Consider the following 18088-nt stretch of genomic DNA (forward strand, 5'->3'; position numbering starts at 1 on the left):
GGATGAAGTTCAATTCTTGGTTACTGTTTCTCTTTAACCTATTAGCAGTTTCAATAGCGTTATCTCCTTTGAGATACGTGTGCTGCTTTTGACCTCAGTCAGCAGAGCTCGTTGTCCTGTAAATTCTTGTAATGCTTTGATTTCTCTCTCTAGCAGAAAATATAGAAACTAAAAGCAGAAGTCCTCTGATTTTGTCTCACACTGCCCCCTAGTGACAAGTGGCCATGAATACACACTACAGGAGTACTAATTAGAAGCAAGGAAATGTAACACATAAAGAAATAAAAAACTTGTGCTAAAAAATGTTTTGGCTTGGAACACTTGCAAGCCTCTAATTAAATTGTCTGATAAATGGTTAATTTCCCTGCTGCATGTGGTCTACTAATGTTGGACATGGACAGTTCCATGATGGACTCACTAAAGCTTATTCCCTGGAATGGGTGCATTCCCAACATATACTTTGAATACATTTGGGATTGTTTTAACCCCCTCATTTGTACTTGATGAAATCAATGATTCTGATTGTATATGGTTTCCACCAGTTCCTTTTTACTTTATTTGTTCTATGCTTTGATTTCAGAGTACAATGAGAAATTAAACTGCTTTCATTTCAATATAGAAACTGGAAACATTTAAACACTTTTGACTGGTCATGTAAGTACAAAAGAAAACTAAATAAAAAAAAATGTCACACGCAGAATCTAATTAAGAGGAGAAACAGCCAATCTCTAAAAATCGGACAGAATTTTATGAAACTAAAACTAGACATACGTAGGTTGATTACAATCCAGTTTGCTAAGCCGATCGGTCCCTCCCCACTCATGGTATACCGCGTAGCACAGGCAATGCACGTTGTGTTAATAGGGACATTTGCACTGCCCCCCTGCCGTTAGTAGCAGTGAAATTGCCGTGTGTTGTCTGTGCATGCCAATTTTAACGCTGCAGGCTCCATATGACAATCTTTAGGCTCCATATGACAATCAATCTGCAACTGCTTCTTGTTATAAATCACCTTTTTGCTTCGACACCAGCCACTTCCTAGAGTGGCACCTCACAGACTGAGAGATAACTTGACTCTCCGCACAGCAAACATTATTAGAGATAGACCGTTCTCAGTCATCTTCAATGTATAAGTTATTTATTCAGGAAACAGATATACAGATACAGTTCGTCATATCTTAGCCAAGCAGATTCTTGCCTTGCGTTACAAGCACTTGATCACCTTCCTGTTGAAGATAATCAGGTCATGTTCTTAGGTCTATCCTATGTTACATCTAGACTACCTATGTGCAGCATACATTATATCAGATTACATAAATGAAGGAAAGTAATTAGGTGTTCCAGTCAGCAGATAGAGAGCATGAAAGTAAAAATCAGAGTGCGCTCCGCTGGCCCATCCGGCCCTTTTATACTGACTAGGAAAGAGTTAAATGTGACCTCATCTGAGCCCTCCCCCAGACCCGACTATTGGCTTAGATCCCTCGTGGTGTCATAATACCCACCTACTCGATTAATATTTAATGATGCCTTTCACTTAGTTTACAAGAATGTGGTATTTTGTAAATATGGCCTATGTTGATTGTTTTCGTAGTCCATTTGTCTGGGGGCAGTGTAGGCCTGTGGCCTTCCTTCAGTTCTTGTTCTTTGTTCTACACTTGGTAGGAGCTGGAAAAAAAAATGTGACCAACCAGTGGACGAAAAAACGCACAAACAGCCCCAGCCCAGCATTGACCTCTTCGTCAAGCTCTGGCCCTGTCCACGACAAAAACCGGAAAAAACGTTACCGCTCTGCAGCCGCGGCGACGGATACCTGGATTGGTCAACTCCCTTTTTTTCCAACTCCGGCACCCCCTGATGCACTGTCCCCCCTTTTACTCTATTGGGAACTCATGCTGCACCACCCGTTAAGGTGCCTCACTTAAAGGAATAATCCCATAAGCAACCCAGTACAGATACTTCCCTGATCTGCGCTGCGCTTGCAAATCACTCCCTGGGAAATATCTGACTTCTACTTGTCTCCATGCCCCTAACTGGGAAACCCTTCCTATCCGTGACCATGCTAGTCTCACAGCAACTGCTTGGTGCACATATTCTGGCATTCCTTTCCCTGGACCCAGGCTCTGGGGAAATACTCCGGGATCCGAGATACTCAGTAGAGTGTCTCATTATCTCTACCATCCCTTCCTCTCAGCTGCCCTGCCCGTTGCCGTGAGCACAGCCTGACGTGAGGTGGATCCCCCAGCCCCTCCTCCCCCCTGCCATGACGTGTGGGGGCCATGACTCGTGGGGACGGGCCCTCCCCAATGCCGCCATTTTGAGTCCTGGACTGCCAGCTAAGATGGCTGCTATGCAATCTCCCATAGCAACCTCTTAATCCTATACACATTAGGAAGAAAAAAAAATCAAACAGAACAAACATTTTATTCCTAGTTACATATAGCATAATTACACATTGCAGAAAATCAGCATTCCGCTGCATACACTCTCTGGTGCCTGCAAAAACCTTAGAAAAACCCTGTCCCAGCTGTGATCCTAGCTGCTTCATACATTAGAATCCCCAGTGACGTGCAAATTTTTCTCCACAACAAAGTGAAAACAACATAAACTAATGCAGAAATTAAACAAAACATTTTACATACAGCTCTAACTGGAACCAGCTTTCTTTTCCCTAAGCTCTCTAAACTCCGCTGTCCACTGACAACTAACTAGCCTCGCAGCCCAGAAACATAACAAAAAACACACAAACAATTAATACCGCCGGCACTAACTGTTCAGTAATCTTTACACTGCTTCTCTAGCTTCTCTCTCCATCTTTCTGACCTAGTCCTCACTCTCTCTCACTCCCCCATCCACTACTTGTAACCTGCATCCCCCCCTTATCTCTGCTGCGGGGGACAGTTCACACACATCTGGCAAAACTCCCAGACTCCCAGACCTTCTCTGTGAAGTGAGAGAGAGAGAAAGACAAAAAAAAAACAAGAAAAAAAAACACAATCAACATCTGACCAGCGAAAGAAAACATGCCTGTGACAAATGTGGATATAACCACTATGTAAGCCGTAACATGCAAAACAGAAACATTAAATCGTAAGACAGCACTATGTACGCTTTACACTGGAGCTATAACCCCCCCCCCCCCTTCCCACCACTCACGGGAGGGGGAAGAAGTACGCAGCCTCCAACCTAACATAGCAGTTGCACATAACACAGAATGCATTATCACCTTGTACAACTCCAAATACAATAAAGACAATGCAATATAACAATGTAAACCATACTTGTCAGGTCCGCGGACTTCTAATCGCTTGACAATCCGATCAGCTGTAGCAACTTCCCCACGAAACTGATAGGACACACCTGGAGCTCCTGAGCGGTTCCCTCCCCCCCCTCAGTGGATCGTCTTTTTCCCGCGGCAGTTGCTAGCCGGCCTCAGAGCGCTCCAGGCACCTGTGATCCTGTTTAGGCTTTTAACTGCATGTGCACCTGCAGTTTAATTTTAACGTCAAAGAGTTTCGCCGCTGATTTCCTCGAACTGCAGCCCGTGTGCTGGCTCACGCACACCACTTATCAGCTTGATAAGCTTCCCAGTCCGCGTCTACTCCGCTTGTTTCGCTGTGGAATGTCTTGAAAACTTCGGCCCCTGGCCCTTGTCTGTCTGTTTCGCTAGACAGTGAAGGGTTTATCGGCACCACTGTTATAAATCACCTTTTTGCTTCGACACCAGCCACTTCCTAGAGTGGCACCTCACAGACTGTGAGATAACTTGACTCTCCACACAGCAAACATTATTAGAGATAGACCATTCTCAGGCTTCTTCAATGTATAAGTTATTTAGTCCAGATAACTGAGGCCTACTTAAATTATAACAATCCCCCCTAAAATGGCTTGATCCGCAGATCCCAGCTTCTGAACCCAGCAGTACCTGGTTTCTTTTCTGTATGTTTCACTTTTCGATGTTCGTGCTCACATAACTTCTCTGCTCTAGGCGGTTATCCCTGGAAGAGAGGGCAAGACCTCTTGGTCTTCCTGTAACCAGGCTCTCTGGGGATGCCCTACTTCTAAGTCCCTCTATACCACACTCTCAGCATTTGCGTCACTTGCGTATCACTCACAAACTTGCATGATCACAGAAAAGTGAAACTCGTTTATCTGTTACACAACGGAGCAGTGCCTGGTGCCTTCTAAAAGAGCGCCTTTATACAATCAGCTCCATCACCGGTACTACTACACCTATACCCGTAACCCTGTATGTCCCTTAATTTGGAAATATTGGTTCATGAGATTGTTTATGAGGCACCAATCTCTTAACCGTGTTAATTTGTTTGCGTAATTTTACACACAAACTAACCTGTATAATGATTCCCAAGATTGCCACCTCCATCACTACGACCAGTGGATGTAGGAAGAAATTCTGAATTGTAGAGGCCCAGTCCGAGTGTCCCTGGAATATCGCCAGAAACCGTTTCCACCAGGTCAGACTGGAATTCACCTGATTATATTTGTGTTCAACCTCTTTAAGATCACCTAGATCATGATGAAATATCACCTCTAATTTAGTGTTCTGTTTGTTTAACCGTTTTAACAAAGTGTGATCTTGTGTCAAAACCTGTACCCATTTGTCCCATGGCGTGTTATCCCTCAGGATGGGCACTTCCTGTGGAGCTTTGAACTTTAGAGTTCTCCTAACAATTTGATGGATAACGTAGTCAAACCTGGATGACTTGATCCGTATGGGATCTCCGCTCACACAATATGTTCCCCTTGAAAGATCAACCCTATCGGAACAATTATGAAAATGTACCATGAATGTGTCATTAGACATTATGTTAAAAAAACAAACCTTTCCTTCAGCCACCGGAACTATTGGTTTAGCTTCAGGGCGGTTCTTTTGAATGGTAACCTCGCATTCTGTGTTATTGAGCCAGCAGGCTTCTTCACTAAATTTGACTTGCCCCGGCAAACACAGGTACCTCTGTGAGAATTGCCCGCATGAGGACAACTCTCCTTGTTTCACCTCCCCGTCTAGCACCAAAAAATGTTGACCTCTCAGGTCCTGGTGTAAGACATGTGTTGAGGTGGGAACTAAGGAAGTGGCGGTGCCTAAAGAAGTGTTGCACCCTTTCCATTTGTTCACCCAAACATCTCGAAGCTTCCATGCAAAAGATCCTTCTCCAGAAAAATCGATAAACCTCTCCTTGTCCAATCTCAGTTGCACAGGATCTTTTAGCATCTCCCTGACAAAATATGTCCCCAACTGTCCTGATTGGACCTCTTCCCCCCTTAAGTCCTGAGGCAAAATGTGTACCTGAGGTTGGGAAGACTGTACTCTCTGCAATCTTTCAATTAAGAGTACCTCTTCACTTACCCAACTAGCATGAGGATAAGTGGCTGCATATGGACTGTGTAATATTGTCCCCTGTTGTGACCCGTGTAGGGAGAATGGGGTTACCTGTGTTGGCTTTCCCTCCCCCGGGATCGCTCTCCCCACCCTCTTTGTCACCTGTAAATGTGGCTTGATCTCGATTTTCACTTCTTGTTTCGAGAACCACAAACCCTCGGCTTTCCAGCCTTTATGTGTGTATAGTTGTTTCAGAGACACCCTCTGTTGGTAACCCCAGAGTGCGATGTTGTCCCCTGCGTCTCTCCTGTAGGAGGAGAATTGACGCCTCCTGCTCGTTCCTCTCCAATCTGGAACCATCTCACTCTGGATAACCAAGACAAGGTACCCCTGAATCACACACTCCACCTTTTGCATGTACGCATTGTACTGCAATGTACCTTTTAACAAAACTTTGGATCGGTGCACCGATTCTGGGAGTGTGACATTCAAGAGCAGATTTACACTGCCATTAAATTCAGACTTCCAGCACACCTGACCCTTCAGACCTTTCACCAGCATTGTGCCATGAAATTTGTTTCCACCTGGCACAAGTGCTCTTTTCCTCCATCCCTGCTTGGTCCATCTGTGCCAATCAGAGGGAGGTGTGAAAGGATCAGTACCTTTGTCACCAAACATTAGCATGCTTGGGCCTTGTGTTCTCATTAACCCCTTATTGTTCATGAGAATGTCCTCTCTTCGTTCTCCTAGGACAAAATGGCAGCCTAGGATCACCATCAGCACGGTACTCTTCATTATAAAAGCACCTCCTTGGGAAAGAAAAACATTAGCAATTTGCATTATGCTTTGCTCAGTCAGTTTTTTTAGTCTCTTTCTGATTTCAGGAATCTCGTTTTTTAGTCTCTTTCCAATCTCAGGAATCTCGTTTTTTAGTCTCTATCCAATCTCAGGAATCTTGCTGTTCTACAAACTCAGATTGGCATCTAGAACCTTTCGCTTATCCGACTGACATCTCCATCTTTGCTGCCAGCACTGCAGCTGTCTCGATTCCATATTGCCAAACTCCTGAAATCGAAATACAAACAAATCAATTCTTATTAATGATTTGGGTTTCTCCCTGCGGCTTGTACTCTGTACACTTTAAATTGATCAATATATATACCGTAATTGATCTCGTTGCTTTATGGTTCTCATGAACTCTGTTTACTCTTTTTGGTAGACTGGAGTTAAACTCCTCTCCCCTACCTAAGTACTATCCTAAGTACTTACCTGCTTAAAATTTTGCTCCCGCGGACTTCATCTTTGGAAGCTCTCACCTCATTGCAAACTCTCCCCACATCCCCCCTTCTGTACATACGCGGCCGTCATATGCACAGAGTACGGATGCCACACACCTATTGCTGCTTTGCAGGTGAGCCTGAAATGTTCTTACTCATTTTCGCATTGACTTACCTAGAACTTCATCGATTGCAGCCCTCACTGCTCGACGTCCTGTTTAGTGTACCCTCTGACCAATGTTTGCCAGTTAACCACCCAGGGTTCAGGGCTGCGCATGCCTGCATGCGAATCACTGAATGCCCACTTGGTAGGTAGTCCTATGGCAAACACTGTACTGATACACTGTCACTCTGTAAATGGCAATTCCTTCATCTTTATAATTTCCCCTTGAACTGCTTCCAATTCTGTTCTGTGCTAACTGAATCAGAGCTGGAGAAAAGAAGAGAAAGAAAAAAATATATATATTTGACCAATCGGTGGGCAAGGAAAAACATGCTAACAGCCCAGCAATGACTTCTTTATCAATCTCTGGTCCTGGCCCTGACACAAAAAACCCCGAAAAAAACGTTCTGCAGTCGCAGCGACGCACACCTGGATGGGTCAAGTCCTTTCTCTCTCTCTTTTCCTTTCCCCCTCTCCAACTATGTGCTGTCCTCCCTATCTCTATTGGGAACTCATGCTGCCCCACACTTTAAGGTGCCTCACTTAAAGGAATAATCCCCTAAGCAACCCAGTACAGATACTTCCCTGATCCACTCTTGCAAATCACTCCCTGGGAAATATCTGACTTCTACGTGTCTCCATGCCCCTAGCTGGGAAACCCTTCCTATCCGTGACCATGCTAGTCTCACAGCAACTGTCCAAGTCCCTCTACTGAAACTGGCCTTGTCAAAGTGACTAATGACTTATTCACTGTTAAATATAAAAGTTTGTTCTGTATAGTTGTTCTACCTGATATTTCATTAGATTTAGACAGGGCTAATCACCCTCTGCATTTTCAGTTACTATCCTCTCTCTTCTAGCTCACTCTTGGCTTTCTTCCTACCTCACTAATAGGTCTTGCAGGGTCCCACATGCTAACACTGGCCCCTTAGCATGCTCCATCTTGGTAGGGCACTTAAAGCTGTATCGTCACCATACAAATCAAATTTCAACAGCAACTGGTCTGAGTGTATTAAGTGATAAAGATGCTAATCCTGCATTCAAAACGTTCAAAACTTTTTCTGCTGTTATGATTTGGAGTTATTACATACTTAAGGAGCACTGGCCCTTTAGTAGTCAGTGCCAAAGAATTGCATGCTGGGGGTTCTTTTTATCTATAATCTATTCCTCCTCTTCCCTTTATTTCCCTGCCAGCTCCTTATCTGAAGTCTGATCCCCTACTCACTTGTGTTTACAAGCAAGGCTGAGGCGACTCAGCGATTGGAGGAGACAAGAAAAAAAGTAAAGGGCAGAAATGACATCACGAGTTAGCCTAAACTGTGGGCAAAAGACATGGCCCCCACCAGGAACAGAATTCTCATCATTTACTATATAAAATTCACTGAAATCAAAACGTGGACAGTATAATACATGTGTGGTGTAAGTAGATCAATTATTTATCTACTTGTATATGTGTTTTTTTCCCTGGCATAGGATGGCTCTTAGTACTTGTAGTCTTAGTCAGCTTATCAGCTTGTTTGGCTTCCAGTACCATCTATATGCGGAAGACATGAAAATCTATCTCTTATCTCCTGCTGTGACAACACTAACATCTCATGTCCCTGAAGACTTTAAAGAGACTCCGTAACAAAAATTGCATCCTGTTTTTTATCATCCTACAAGTTCCAAAAGCTATTCTAATGTGTTCTGGCTTACTGCAGCACTTTCTGCTATCACAGTCTCTGTAATAAATCAATGTATCTTTCCCCTGTCAGACTTGTTGGCCTGTGTCTGGAAGGCTGCCAAGTTCTTCAGTGTTGTGGTTCTGCTATGAACTCCCCCTTCAAGGCCCCTCTATGCACACTGCCTGTGTATTATTTAGATTAGGGCAGCTTCTCTCTTCTCTTTTACAAGCTGGATAAATTGTCCTCTGAGCTGGCTGGGCTTTCACATACTGAGAAATTACAGACAAGGGCAAAGCTGTTTGCAGGAAGAAAAGAGCAGCCTGAAACTTCAGTGCATGAGAACTGCATGGGGAAAGAAACACACAAATGATCTCTTGAGATTCAAAAGGAAGGGTGTATACAGCCTGCTTGTGTATGAATGTATTTTCTATGTGTGGACATACTGTACATCAACCTACTTCCTGTTTTGGTGGCCATTTTGTTTGTTTATAAACAAACTTTTTAAAACTGTTTTTAACCACTTTTAATGCGGAGGGGAGCGGCAAAATTGTGACAGAGGGTAATAGGAGATGTCCCCCTAACGCACTGGTATGTTTACTTTTGTGCGATTTTAACAATACAGATTCTCTTTAACATGATGTCCTCCTGCATGCCCTCTTATTTCCTGAAACACATTATAAGTAAAACAGAAACTGTCATCTTTCCACTACAAGATCCAACTCCTATGTCTGGTATAACTATTATTGTTGATGATACATCAACTTGCCTTCTTCAGGGCCACTGCACAGGTGTAATCTTCCACTTAGCTCTCTCCTTTACCTCACATTGCTTGACTAACCACCTCCGGTTAGGGAAAGCACACAACCTTAAATAGGACATTCTGATTGGTCGCCAGCCGCTAGAAGGTCAACATTTTACTGCACTTCCTTTTCCTAGTGTTTCTACCCCTTAATTTTACAGGCTGTAAGCTGAAAATAGCTCGCATAGGTTGTGAGATCCTCTGAGGGACAGTTATGTGTGCCTAGCTTTAATTATACTATTTCATTTCATCAATCCCAGAAAAGGAAAGATCATTTTGCCAAATGGAAACACAATATAGTAGATTAAATGACTGAGGACCAAGCCTTGCAAGGCAATCCTCTATATCAGGGGTCCCCAAACGTTTTGGATCGAGGGCCGGGTCAACATACTTCAGACTGCTGGGGGGCCGAAGTATACATAAAAGGATGTAGAAGTCTTTGCGGGCCAGACAGTGAAGCATACCCAGGTGACAACCTTCCGTCCAATTGGACAGCAGTGTCACCTACTGTGGAATTTGATTGGAAACCAGAGAATCAGTGCTTTCTGGCTTCCATGTGGAAGGGTGGTGCCAGCACTGCTATTCTATATGTGGACTACCAATATTTAAAGATGTAGCTTACCGCATCTATAAGTAATACATTTTGTATGTGGGGGCCTGGTAAAAAAAGCCTCAGGGGCCACATTCGGCCCGCGGGCCTTAGTTTGAGGACCACTGCTCTATATCATTTAAACGTTCAAACTTATTGCTTGACCCACTAAGTTGTGCTCCCATTTTTGCCTGAGGAAGCGGGGTCACGCCCGCGAAACGCGTTGCATATTTTATTGAGACTCAAGTGAGTTTTCTTTTTTTGTAAGAGGGAGGTGAGTCCACCTTAACACCCCCCTCTCCTTTTAAGCGGTTTTAAAAACGTTTTACTCTACTCTGGCGCCTCTGTATACCGAGTTTTTGCTATATCATTTAAAGAACAAATGATTCAACTAAAATGTATTCATAGGGAATATCTCACCTCAGTTACACTAAAATGGATTGGACAGCACGGTGGTGTAGTGGTTAGCACTCTAACCTTGCAGCCATGAGTCCCCGGTTTGTATCCCAGCCAGGGCACTATCTGCACAGAGTTTGTATGTTCTCCCCCTGGCTGTTTGGGTTTCCTCCTGGTGCTTTGGTTTCCTCCCACATAAAAAAAAACATACACATAAGTTAATTGGCTTCCGCACAAAAAATTGGCCCTATACGATACATACGCTACACGATACATACATGGACATATGACTATGGTAGAGATTAGATGTGAGCCCCCTCTGAGGGACGGTTAGTGACAAGATAATATACTCTCTACAGCCCTGCTGAAGATGTCAGCGCTATATAAATACTATATAATAATACAAATGAAATATTTATCATTGTTAACCACTTGACGACCAGGGGATTTTCCCCTTGACTGTGCTGCGTGGGCTCTTCAGCCCACTGCACAGATCGTGTTGGCAGCATGGCGATCAGACTTCCCCCCTTTTTTCCCCACTAGGGGGATGTCCTGCTGGGGGGTATGATCGCCGCCGGCTATGTGTGACAAGCAGGGGGACTCCTCAAAGCCCCCCTACGCAGCGCTATTCTGCCCTCTCCGCCCTTCCCTTCCTCCCCTCCGCGCTGTGGGCGTCACAGGACGGCGATCCGTCCTGCGCCGCCTCTAATAGGCTTTAGCCTATCAGATGCCGGTGTTCCCCGGCCAATCAGAGGCCGGGGATCGGCGATCTCCTTTACGGCGCTGCTGCGCAGCAGCGCCGTATTGATGTAATCACTGGGGATTTCTTCCCCGCGTGTTTACAATTAGCCTGCGAGCCGCGATCTAAGGCTCGCAGGCTGTTCACGGAGACAACCTCCGTGAACTGACATGGAACGGCCACTCAAACGAGCAGCCGTTTCCATGGAAACACCACTTCGACCTGCCGACGCCTATCGGTGTTAGGCGGTTGTTAAGTGGTTAAAAAGTGACTTCAGCTGTGTGTTCCACTGAGTCTGAATCAGTGTTGGACAGGGAGGTGGTAAAGCTGAGGAGATCCACTTGCTTTCCAAGCAGCAGTAATCATGAATTGCTGCTCACAGTGAAGACTTGCTATAGGTTTTCATTGGGAGTGACAACACAGGGTGACTGCTGCTTGGCCAGCAGGTGGATTTCCTCAGCTTTACCACCTCCCAGTCAGACACTGACTCTGCATACTAGACTTTTTAGCATTCTACGTATTCAAGTGTGAAAAAAAGGACTCTTAACATGCTTTTATTTAATGTTAGACGAGAAATAGTCGGTTTATTGATTTCTACAAATATAAAAAAAAATAACAAAACAAAAACATAACATTGATAGATTGATAATCTATTGCTCTTTCAAAAATGTATCTACCATAAAAGCATTGCCCAAACAAATGTAATTAATTTTGAGACCAGTGTATTTTTAGGATGTTTCATAGTTGATGAAATATAATCCATGAAGAGGTTTGTTGTGATGATGATAAGGTGATTTGTCTAGGTGTGGTGCACAGGGGAGGCTAGGGGGAAGAGTGGAAGAGGTTGGACGAAGTGACTACCATATTTTTCGGACTATAAGATGCACTTTTTCTCCCACAAAAGTGGGAGAAATAGTCTCTGCGTTTTATAGTCCAAATACAGGGAGTTCCTGATTTACAATTGCCCGCCGATATGAACCCCGATGTTGGGGACTACTTGTACTTTTCCGGGTGTCCTTCTTCGCTCCCCCTGTGGAATGTCATTAGCAGCTGCAGCCACGTGTCTCTCATGCAGATGTTTCTCTCACACGGTCTTCCCCCTAGTATCGGCATTTCCTGTTCGCATCATTACACATGTGACTGGCACTAAGGGGAACAGCGAGTGAGAGTAGAAGCCACCCTGTGGAATGTAATTAGCAGCTGCAGCTACGTGTATCTCTCACCTTACGCGAGGGTTACGTGTATCTCTCACCTTACGCGAGGGTTCCTGTGGAACCACAGGAACCCTCGCGTAAGGTGAGAGATACACGTAGCTGCAGCTGCTAATTACATTCCACAGGGGGAGCGAAGGAGGACACTGGTGACAGTACAGGCAGCCCCCGACATTGCAGTTCGTATCGGTGGGTGAAACAATGGGGACACAATAATTGGGGAGAGAACATCTACAAGATGCCCTTGGACCATGGATGCACCAGGGTTAGTTTATTTTTTCCCTGGTTTTTGTCTTCTAAACCTAAGTGCATCTTATAGACCAGAGCTTCTTATAGTCTGAAAAATACTATATTTAATAAAGCTGTTAACTGTAGTCCAATGTTTGGGCTCTTCTTATGCCTTCAATGAAAAATCATAACATTTATTACATTTATCTGTGAAGACAAGAGATCAAACATCCTCCTCAAGAGGTTTCTGTGTTTCAAACCAATACTGAGTTCTGTCATCTGATAAATATTTCGCACACAGTAGTCAGCCTTTTTTTCTGCCAGGAACGCATCATCATGGTTATAATCATTTTGTGTATTTTTATTTTTCTGCCCCATTTGCTACTCTTTAAAGAATGGCCATAACATTTTTGAGTTTCTTCTGTATGGCGGACTTCACATCTTTGTTCTTCAAGCTGTAGATGAAGGGGTTTAGCATGGGAACCACAGCTGAGTTGAATAAAGACAAAAGCTTATTGGACTTGAAGGTGCCACTTGGGGTCAAATACTGAGAAAAAATAGATACATAGAGAATGAGGACAGCAGTGAGGTGTGAGGAACACGTGTAGAAGGCTTTCTTTCTCCCTGCGCTAGACTTAATCTTCATTATGGTGGTAATGATAAACACGTAGGAGATAAAAGTGAGCAGAAAAGGGGTGAATATTGCTACTAAACCTCCATCTATGAAGATCACCATTTCCACAATGGAGGTGTCACTGCAGGAAATTTCCACCAACGGTAAGACATCACATGTAAAGTGGTTAATTATATTGGAAGTGTAGCAAGAGAGCTGGGAAATTAGGGTGACCGGAGGAAGAACATGTAGAAAACTAAACGCCCAGCAGAACATGGCCAATCTGGTACAGACTCTACCATTCATGAGAGTTGTAAAATGCAATGGTTTACATATGGCGACATACCTGTCATAGCCCATGGATGTAAGCAGCATTAAATCATTGCAGGCAAACCAGGTGAAGAAATACATCTGTACCATGCAGTCAATAAAAGATACTTCATGATCTCCTGTTACAAAGATATCAATGCTCTTATGTAGTGCGACGGTGGTATAACCTATGTCAAGAACAGACAGGTTACCCAGGAAGAAGTACATGGGAGTGTGGAGATGAGAGTCCTGGCAAACCAGCAGAAGAATGACTATGTTGCCAACAAGAGTGGTGAGATAAATGAGAAGAATTAGAATTGATATTGGAGCTTCAAGCTCAGAGATGTCTGAAAAGCCTTTGAGTATGAAGACGGTCTCCGCTGTCTTGTTCCTCTCATTCATGGTGTATTGGACCATGAAAACAGAACTAGGCTTGGCTGTGCAATTACTGATGCGGAACAAGAGATGACGTTTTAATTCAAAATAATCTTCAGAATGGGTCAGCACCTCCAGAAAAGTTTATATAGCTCTTTTTATGTATAAAACATAACTCTTTATTACATTTCCATTAAAAGATTGGCTGATGTGGAACAAGAGCTGACATTTTGATTCCAAATGCTTTGTGGGGAAGCAGAACTATCTCTTAAGATGGCCACACACGATACAATAAAATGATCCGATTTTACGGAAATTTGATAAACATGATCGGGTCTCCCGAAACAAATCAAAAGCTTTTTTTTCATTTGACTGAAAAATCCGATCAGATTTCCTGTTTTTTTTTTTTTTTTTTATCGATCCGGAATGCTGGAAAAAATGTTTTCAATTTTTCTAAAGATTTTATTGTGTGCGTTAGACTGTCAATTTATTAATATGCACACCCGAGCAATTTTCTCAGCGTTTGAAATAATTTTTATCATGATTGGGGAAAATTTTAACATGTGTGTGGTACATTTTTGAAATGTTACAATCAGTCAGAAAAATGTATTGCAATTCTTGAATTGAACAGATATTTAAAAAATTGTATGGTGTATGGCCACCTTTAGGGAGAGAAAACAGGAACAGTCAGGGAGGGGTCCCACTTGTGTCTGCAGGAATGCATACTTTTTATTTGTACAGTAACCAGTGATTGCAATGATAAAACGCATGCATTGTGTGGAAGGTTAGTGAAGGTTGTGTCTGTATTGCCCAGATTAATCCATTTAAGGCGTATTTTTTGATTTTTCTATGCTAAAACACTATGGTGCTTTCTTTTTTTTCACAATTAAGTTTTATTGAAGCGAAAAAGTCAACAAGTATAAGCTTACAAATAGTCAAACGATACTACCATTACAAATTGACATACATTTTGAGTATGGAAGACAAAAAGAATCTTAGAGATTCAAATGCATGTACAGGTATAGTAAGCTATAAATTGCATAAAGTATATGCCAGATCGAGTAACTAACACCCTCTCATTTACTTAGCCTAAAAGGCTGATAGGAGTAGCCACCCCATCTATGACATGATACAGCTCAGAGCAGTGATCTGTAGATCTTCTGAGCTGGACTGAAAGCATAGAGTTGTTAACCGTATAAGTTAGAGTAGTATCAGATATATTTCTTATTGTGAACTTTGTAAGCACTATTGCAATAGCAAAGATAATTTACTTCAACCACTGTAAAACCTGGATAACATTAAGAACATAATCAAACTAAATCATCTACAACTACTCGTCTACACTCAAATTGCTCCAAAAGTTGTTTCCAATTAGGTGGAAGATGTTGGATACAAGCCTTCTTGTGTAAAGACTTATTTCTTAAGCTTTGTTCCAGGATAAGATTGTGAGAAACTAAAGCTTTAAGTTGGTGGATAAATAAAGGTTCAGTACTTTTCCAATTACTTGTTATAAGGTGTTGAGCCGCAAAGACAATATGGAACATCATAGGCTGAAATTGGAAAACTATGGTGCTTTCTGAGGCAGCTGATATTTGTATACAGAAAGCATATAAAGCATATCACAAAATGGGCCTGATCCAATTCAATTTCACTTTTTTTACATTTTTGCAATTGCAGAGTGCTGAAAAAGTATTTAAAGCAGAAGATAAAAATAATCTTCTAGAAGAAAGCGAAGAAGAAAAAGTGAATTGGATCCAACCCAATATGGTTTAAAGCTTGCAGAACAAGTAAAAACCCATCTTACAAAAAACCCCAAAACATATACAGTATATTTTTTACAAAATTATGGACATAAGAATTGGAAAGGAGAAAGGTAAAAACAAGACTTTCACAATTATGTTTGTTTAAGGCTTCTAGCGTAATTGCCTGTAAATGCAATGGTTATGGTGGTCTACCATCTACATAATCTGCTGCTGCAATGTAGCTTTCCGTATTACAAATCCTTGCTATAGCTCAGGGTTTTATAGTCTTTTGAGAAGACTAATAAGATCTCATTGGACTGGATTCCCTGAGCACCAAACTTTGACTTTAATTATTTACGGTTGAAGTTTTAGTTTTAAAAAACTTCAAAACAAGGTAAAACTTTATACAACAACGTGATGGGGCTATTTTGTGCAGTTTCAAAGACACAATTTACCTGCAGCATGGGATCTTCTCATGCTGGACATGCCATGATGGACTCACTAAAGCTTATTCTGTATGTATGTCAACTTTTCTTAAATACCTTTCTTTCTACACAACCAAAAACACCTTCATTTGAAAAGTGCACAAGAAACATAAATTTGATTATAAAAGGGCACTGTATTTAGCCGAGAAAAGTGCTTTCGGTTATAATAGGGCACAAGATATGGTCGAGAAAAGTGGTAGGGTGCTGGACATAGCAGAGAAAATTGATTTTGGTTATAAAAGTGTGCCGGATAGCACTGATAAAAGTGATTTAGGTTTTAAAAGGGCACCGGATAGAGCTGATAAAACTGATTTTGCTTATACAAAGGCACCAAATTTAGCCAAGAAAAGTAATTTGGTTATAAAAGGATGCCGGATATAGCTGAGAAAAGTGAGTTCGGTTATGAAAGGGCATCGGATATAGCCTAGAAAAGTGATTACTATGGCCTAACTTCTCCCTACTCTCACAAAGAACCCTACCCTGGTGGTGCCTAACACTTAACCTCCCCTGCTGGGTAACTATCCTTAACCCCCCTGGTGAGTCAAATTGACGAAACTAGTAGGGCGGTGCTACAGGAGCTGGCCAGACACTGAATGTCCTCGAGGAAAGATTTTATATGCGCAGATTTTATGGATGTTTGTAAGTGCACTACCTTTTTATACTGATATTAATAAACGGAGTTACACTATGTTACACTTTGCTTGAGTCCTAGGACCATTTTGTTGGAGGGGAGATATTTACAAAATACGCTGAAGTGCTGGTCTGTGACGGGTCGGCAACCTCATCTGGTCAGAGGCTTGAGTGCTTATCTGGTGGAGGCACGTAGGGTGATACTGGAGTAAACTGGGAGCACTGGTGGTATTGAACATTCTATAACCAAGCGGTATCACACTACTGTTGTATCCTTGTCCTTTTACCATGTACATGGACATTTGAGGAGTCTCATCTGGGAGATATTAGCAAGTGGTGAACTGGCAAGGCCCAAAAAGCGTGAATGCTGATCCTTAGTGGTTGGCCAAGTGATCTGGTGAGCGTATAATGTTACTGCCATGAACTGTACTGTATATGAAGGATAAGAAGAAGTGTGTACTTTTAATAAATTTATCATCTACAAGTGCATGGAATGAACTGTGTTGGTTTTTTTTCCTGGCTTATTTATATCTGATATCTGCATATGCAGAAAGAGTTTGAGATTAAGTTGTTGAGCGCTCTGCTGTAACAAATAACCAGTTTCTGATAGTGTGACACACGCATCTGTGGCAGTTAGCGGCAATATATTTGTGATATTTTATGATTGAGTACAGGTTGAGGAGCGCACGGATCTCTATATACTTAAATATATCATATAGGAGACACACACAGTGATATTTGAGAAGTGAAATGAAGTTTATTGGATTTACAGAAAGTGCGCAATATTTGTTTAAATAAAATTAGGCAGGTGCATAAATTTGTCATTTTATTGATTCCAAAACCTTTAGAACTAATTATTGGAACTTAAATTGGCTTGGTAAGCTCAGTGACCCCGACCTACACACACAGGTGAATCCAATTATGAGAAAGAATATTTAAGGGGGTCAATTGTAAGTTTCCCTCCTCTTTTAATTTTCTCTGAAGAGTAGAAACATGGGGGTCTCAAAACAACTCTCAAAGGACCTGAAGACAAAGATTGTTCACCATCATGGTTTAGGGGAATTATACAAAAGCTGTCTCAGAGATTTCAGCTATCTGTTTCCACAGTTAGGAACATATTGAGGAAATGGAAGACCACAGGCTCAGTTCAAGTTAAGGCTCGAAGTGGCAGACCAAGAAAAATCTCAGATAAACAGAAGCGACGAATGGTGAGAACAGTCAGAGACAACTTACAGACCAGCACCAAATACCTACAACATCATCTTGCTGCAGATGGAGTCACTGTGCATCGTTCAACCATTCAGTGAACTTTACAAAAGGAGATGCTGTATGTGAGAGTGATGCAGAGGAAGCCTTTTCTCCGCCCACAGCACAAACAGAGCCACTTGACGTATGCTAAAGCACATTTGGACAAGCCAGCTTCATTTTGGAATAAGGTGCTGTGGACTGATGAAGCTAAAATTGAGTTATTTGGGCATAACAAGGGGTGTTATGCATGGAGGAAAAACAACACAGCATTCCAAGAAAAAC

At 42.4% G+C, this 18088-nt stretch overlaps 1 protein-coding gene across 1 annotated transcript; it reads right to left on the reverse strand.

The window, feature by feature from the left end:
* Positions 1-12792: 12792 nt before the first annotated feature.
* Positions 12793-13728, reverse strand: LOC137527224 (olfactory receptor 2AP1-like). Its single transcript, XM_068247729.1, has one exon. It carries the CDS (start codon positions 13726-13728, stop codon positions 12793-12795), a length of 936 nt encoding a protein of 311 aa, XP_068103830.1.
* Between the last annotated feature and the right edge of the window lie 4360 nt (positions 13729-18088).

The sequence above is a fragment of the Hyperolius riggenbachi genome, chromosome 8 (genome assembly GCF_040937935.1).
Source record: "Hyperolius riggenbachi isolate aHypRig1 chromosome 8, aHypRig1.pri, whole genome shotgun sequence".
Taxonomy (NCBI): Eukaryota; Metazoa; Chordata; class Amphibia; order Anura; family Hyperoliidae; genus Hyperolius; species Hyperolius riggenbachi.

Bases quoted from the DNA above. Each gene is read 5' to 3' on its own strand.
- LOC137527224 (XM_068247729.1), bottom strand. From the start codon at position 13,728: ATGAATGAGAGGAACAAGACAGCGGAGACCGTCTTCATACTCAAAGGC.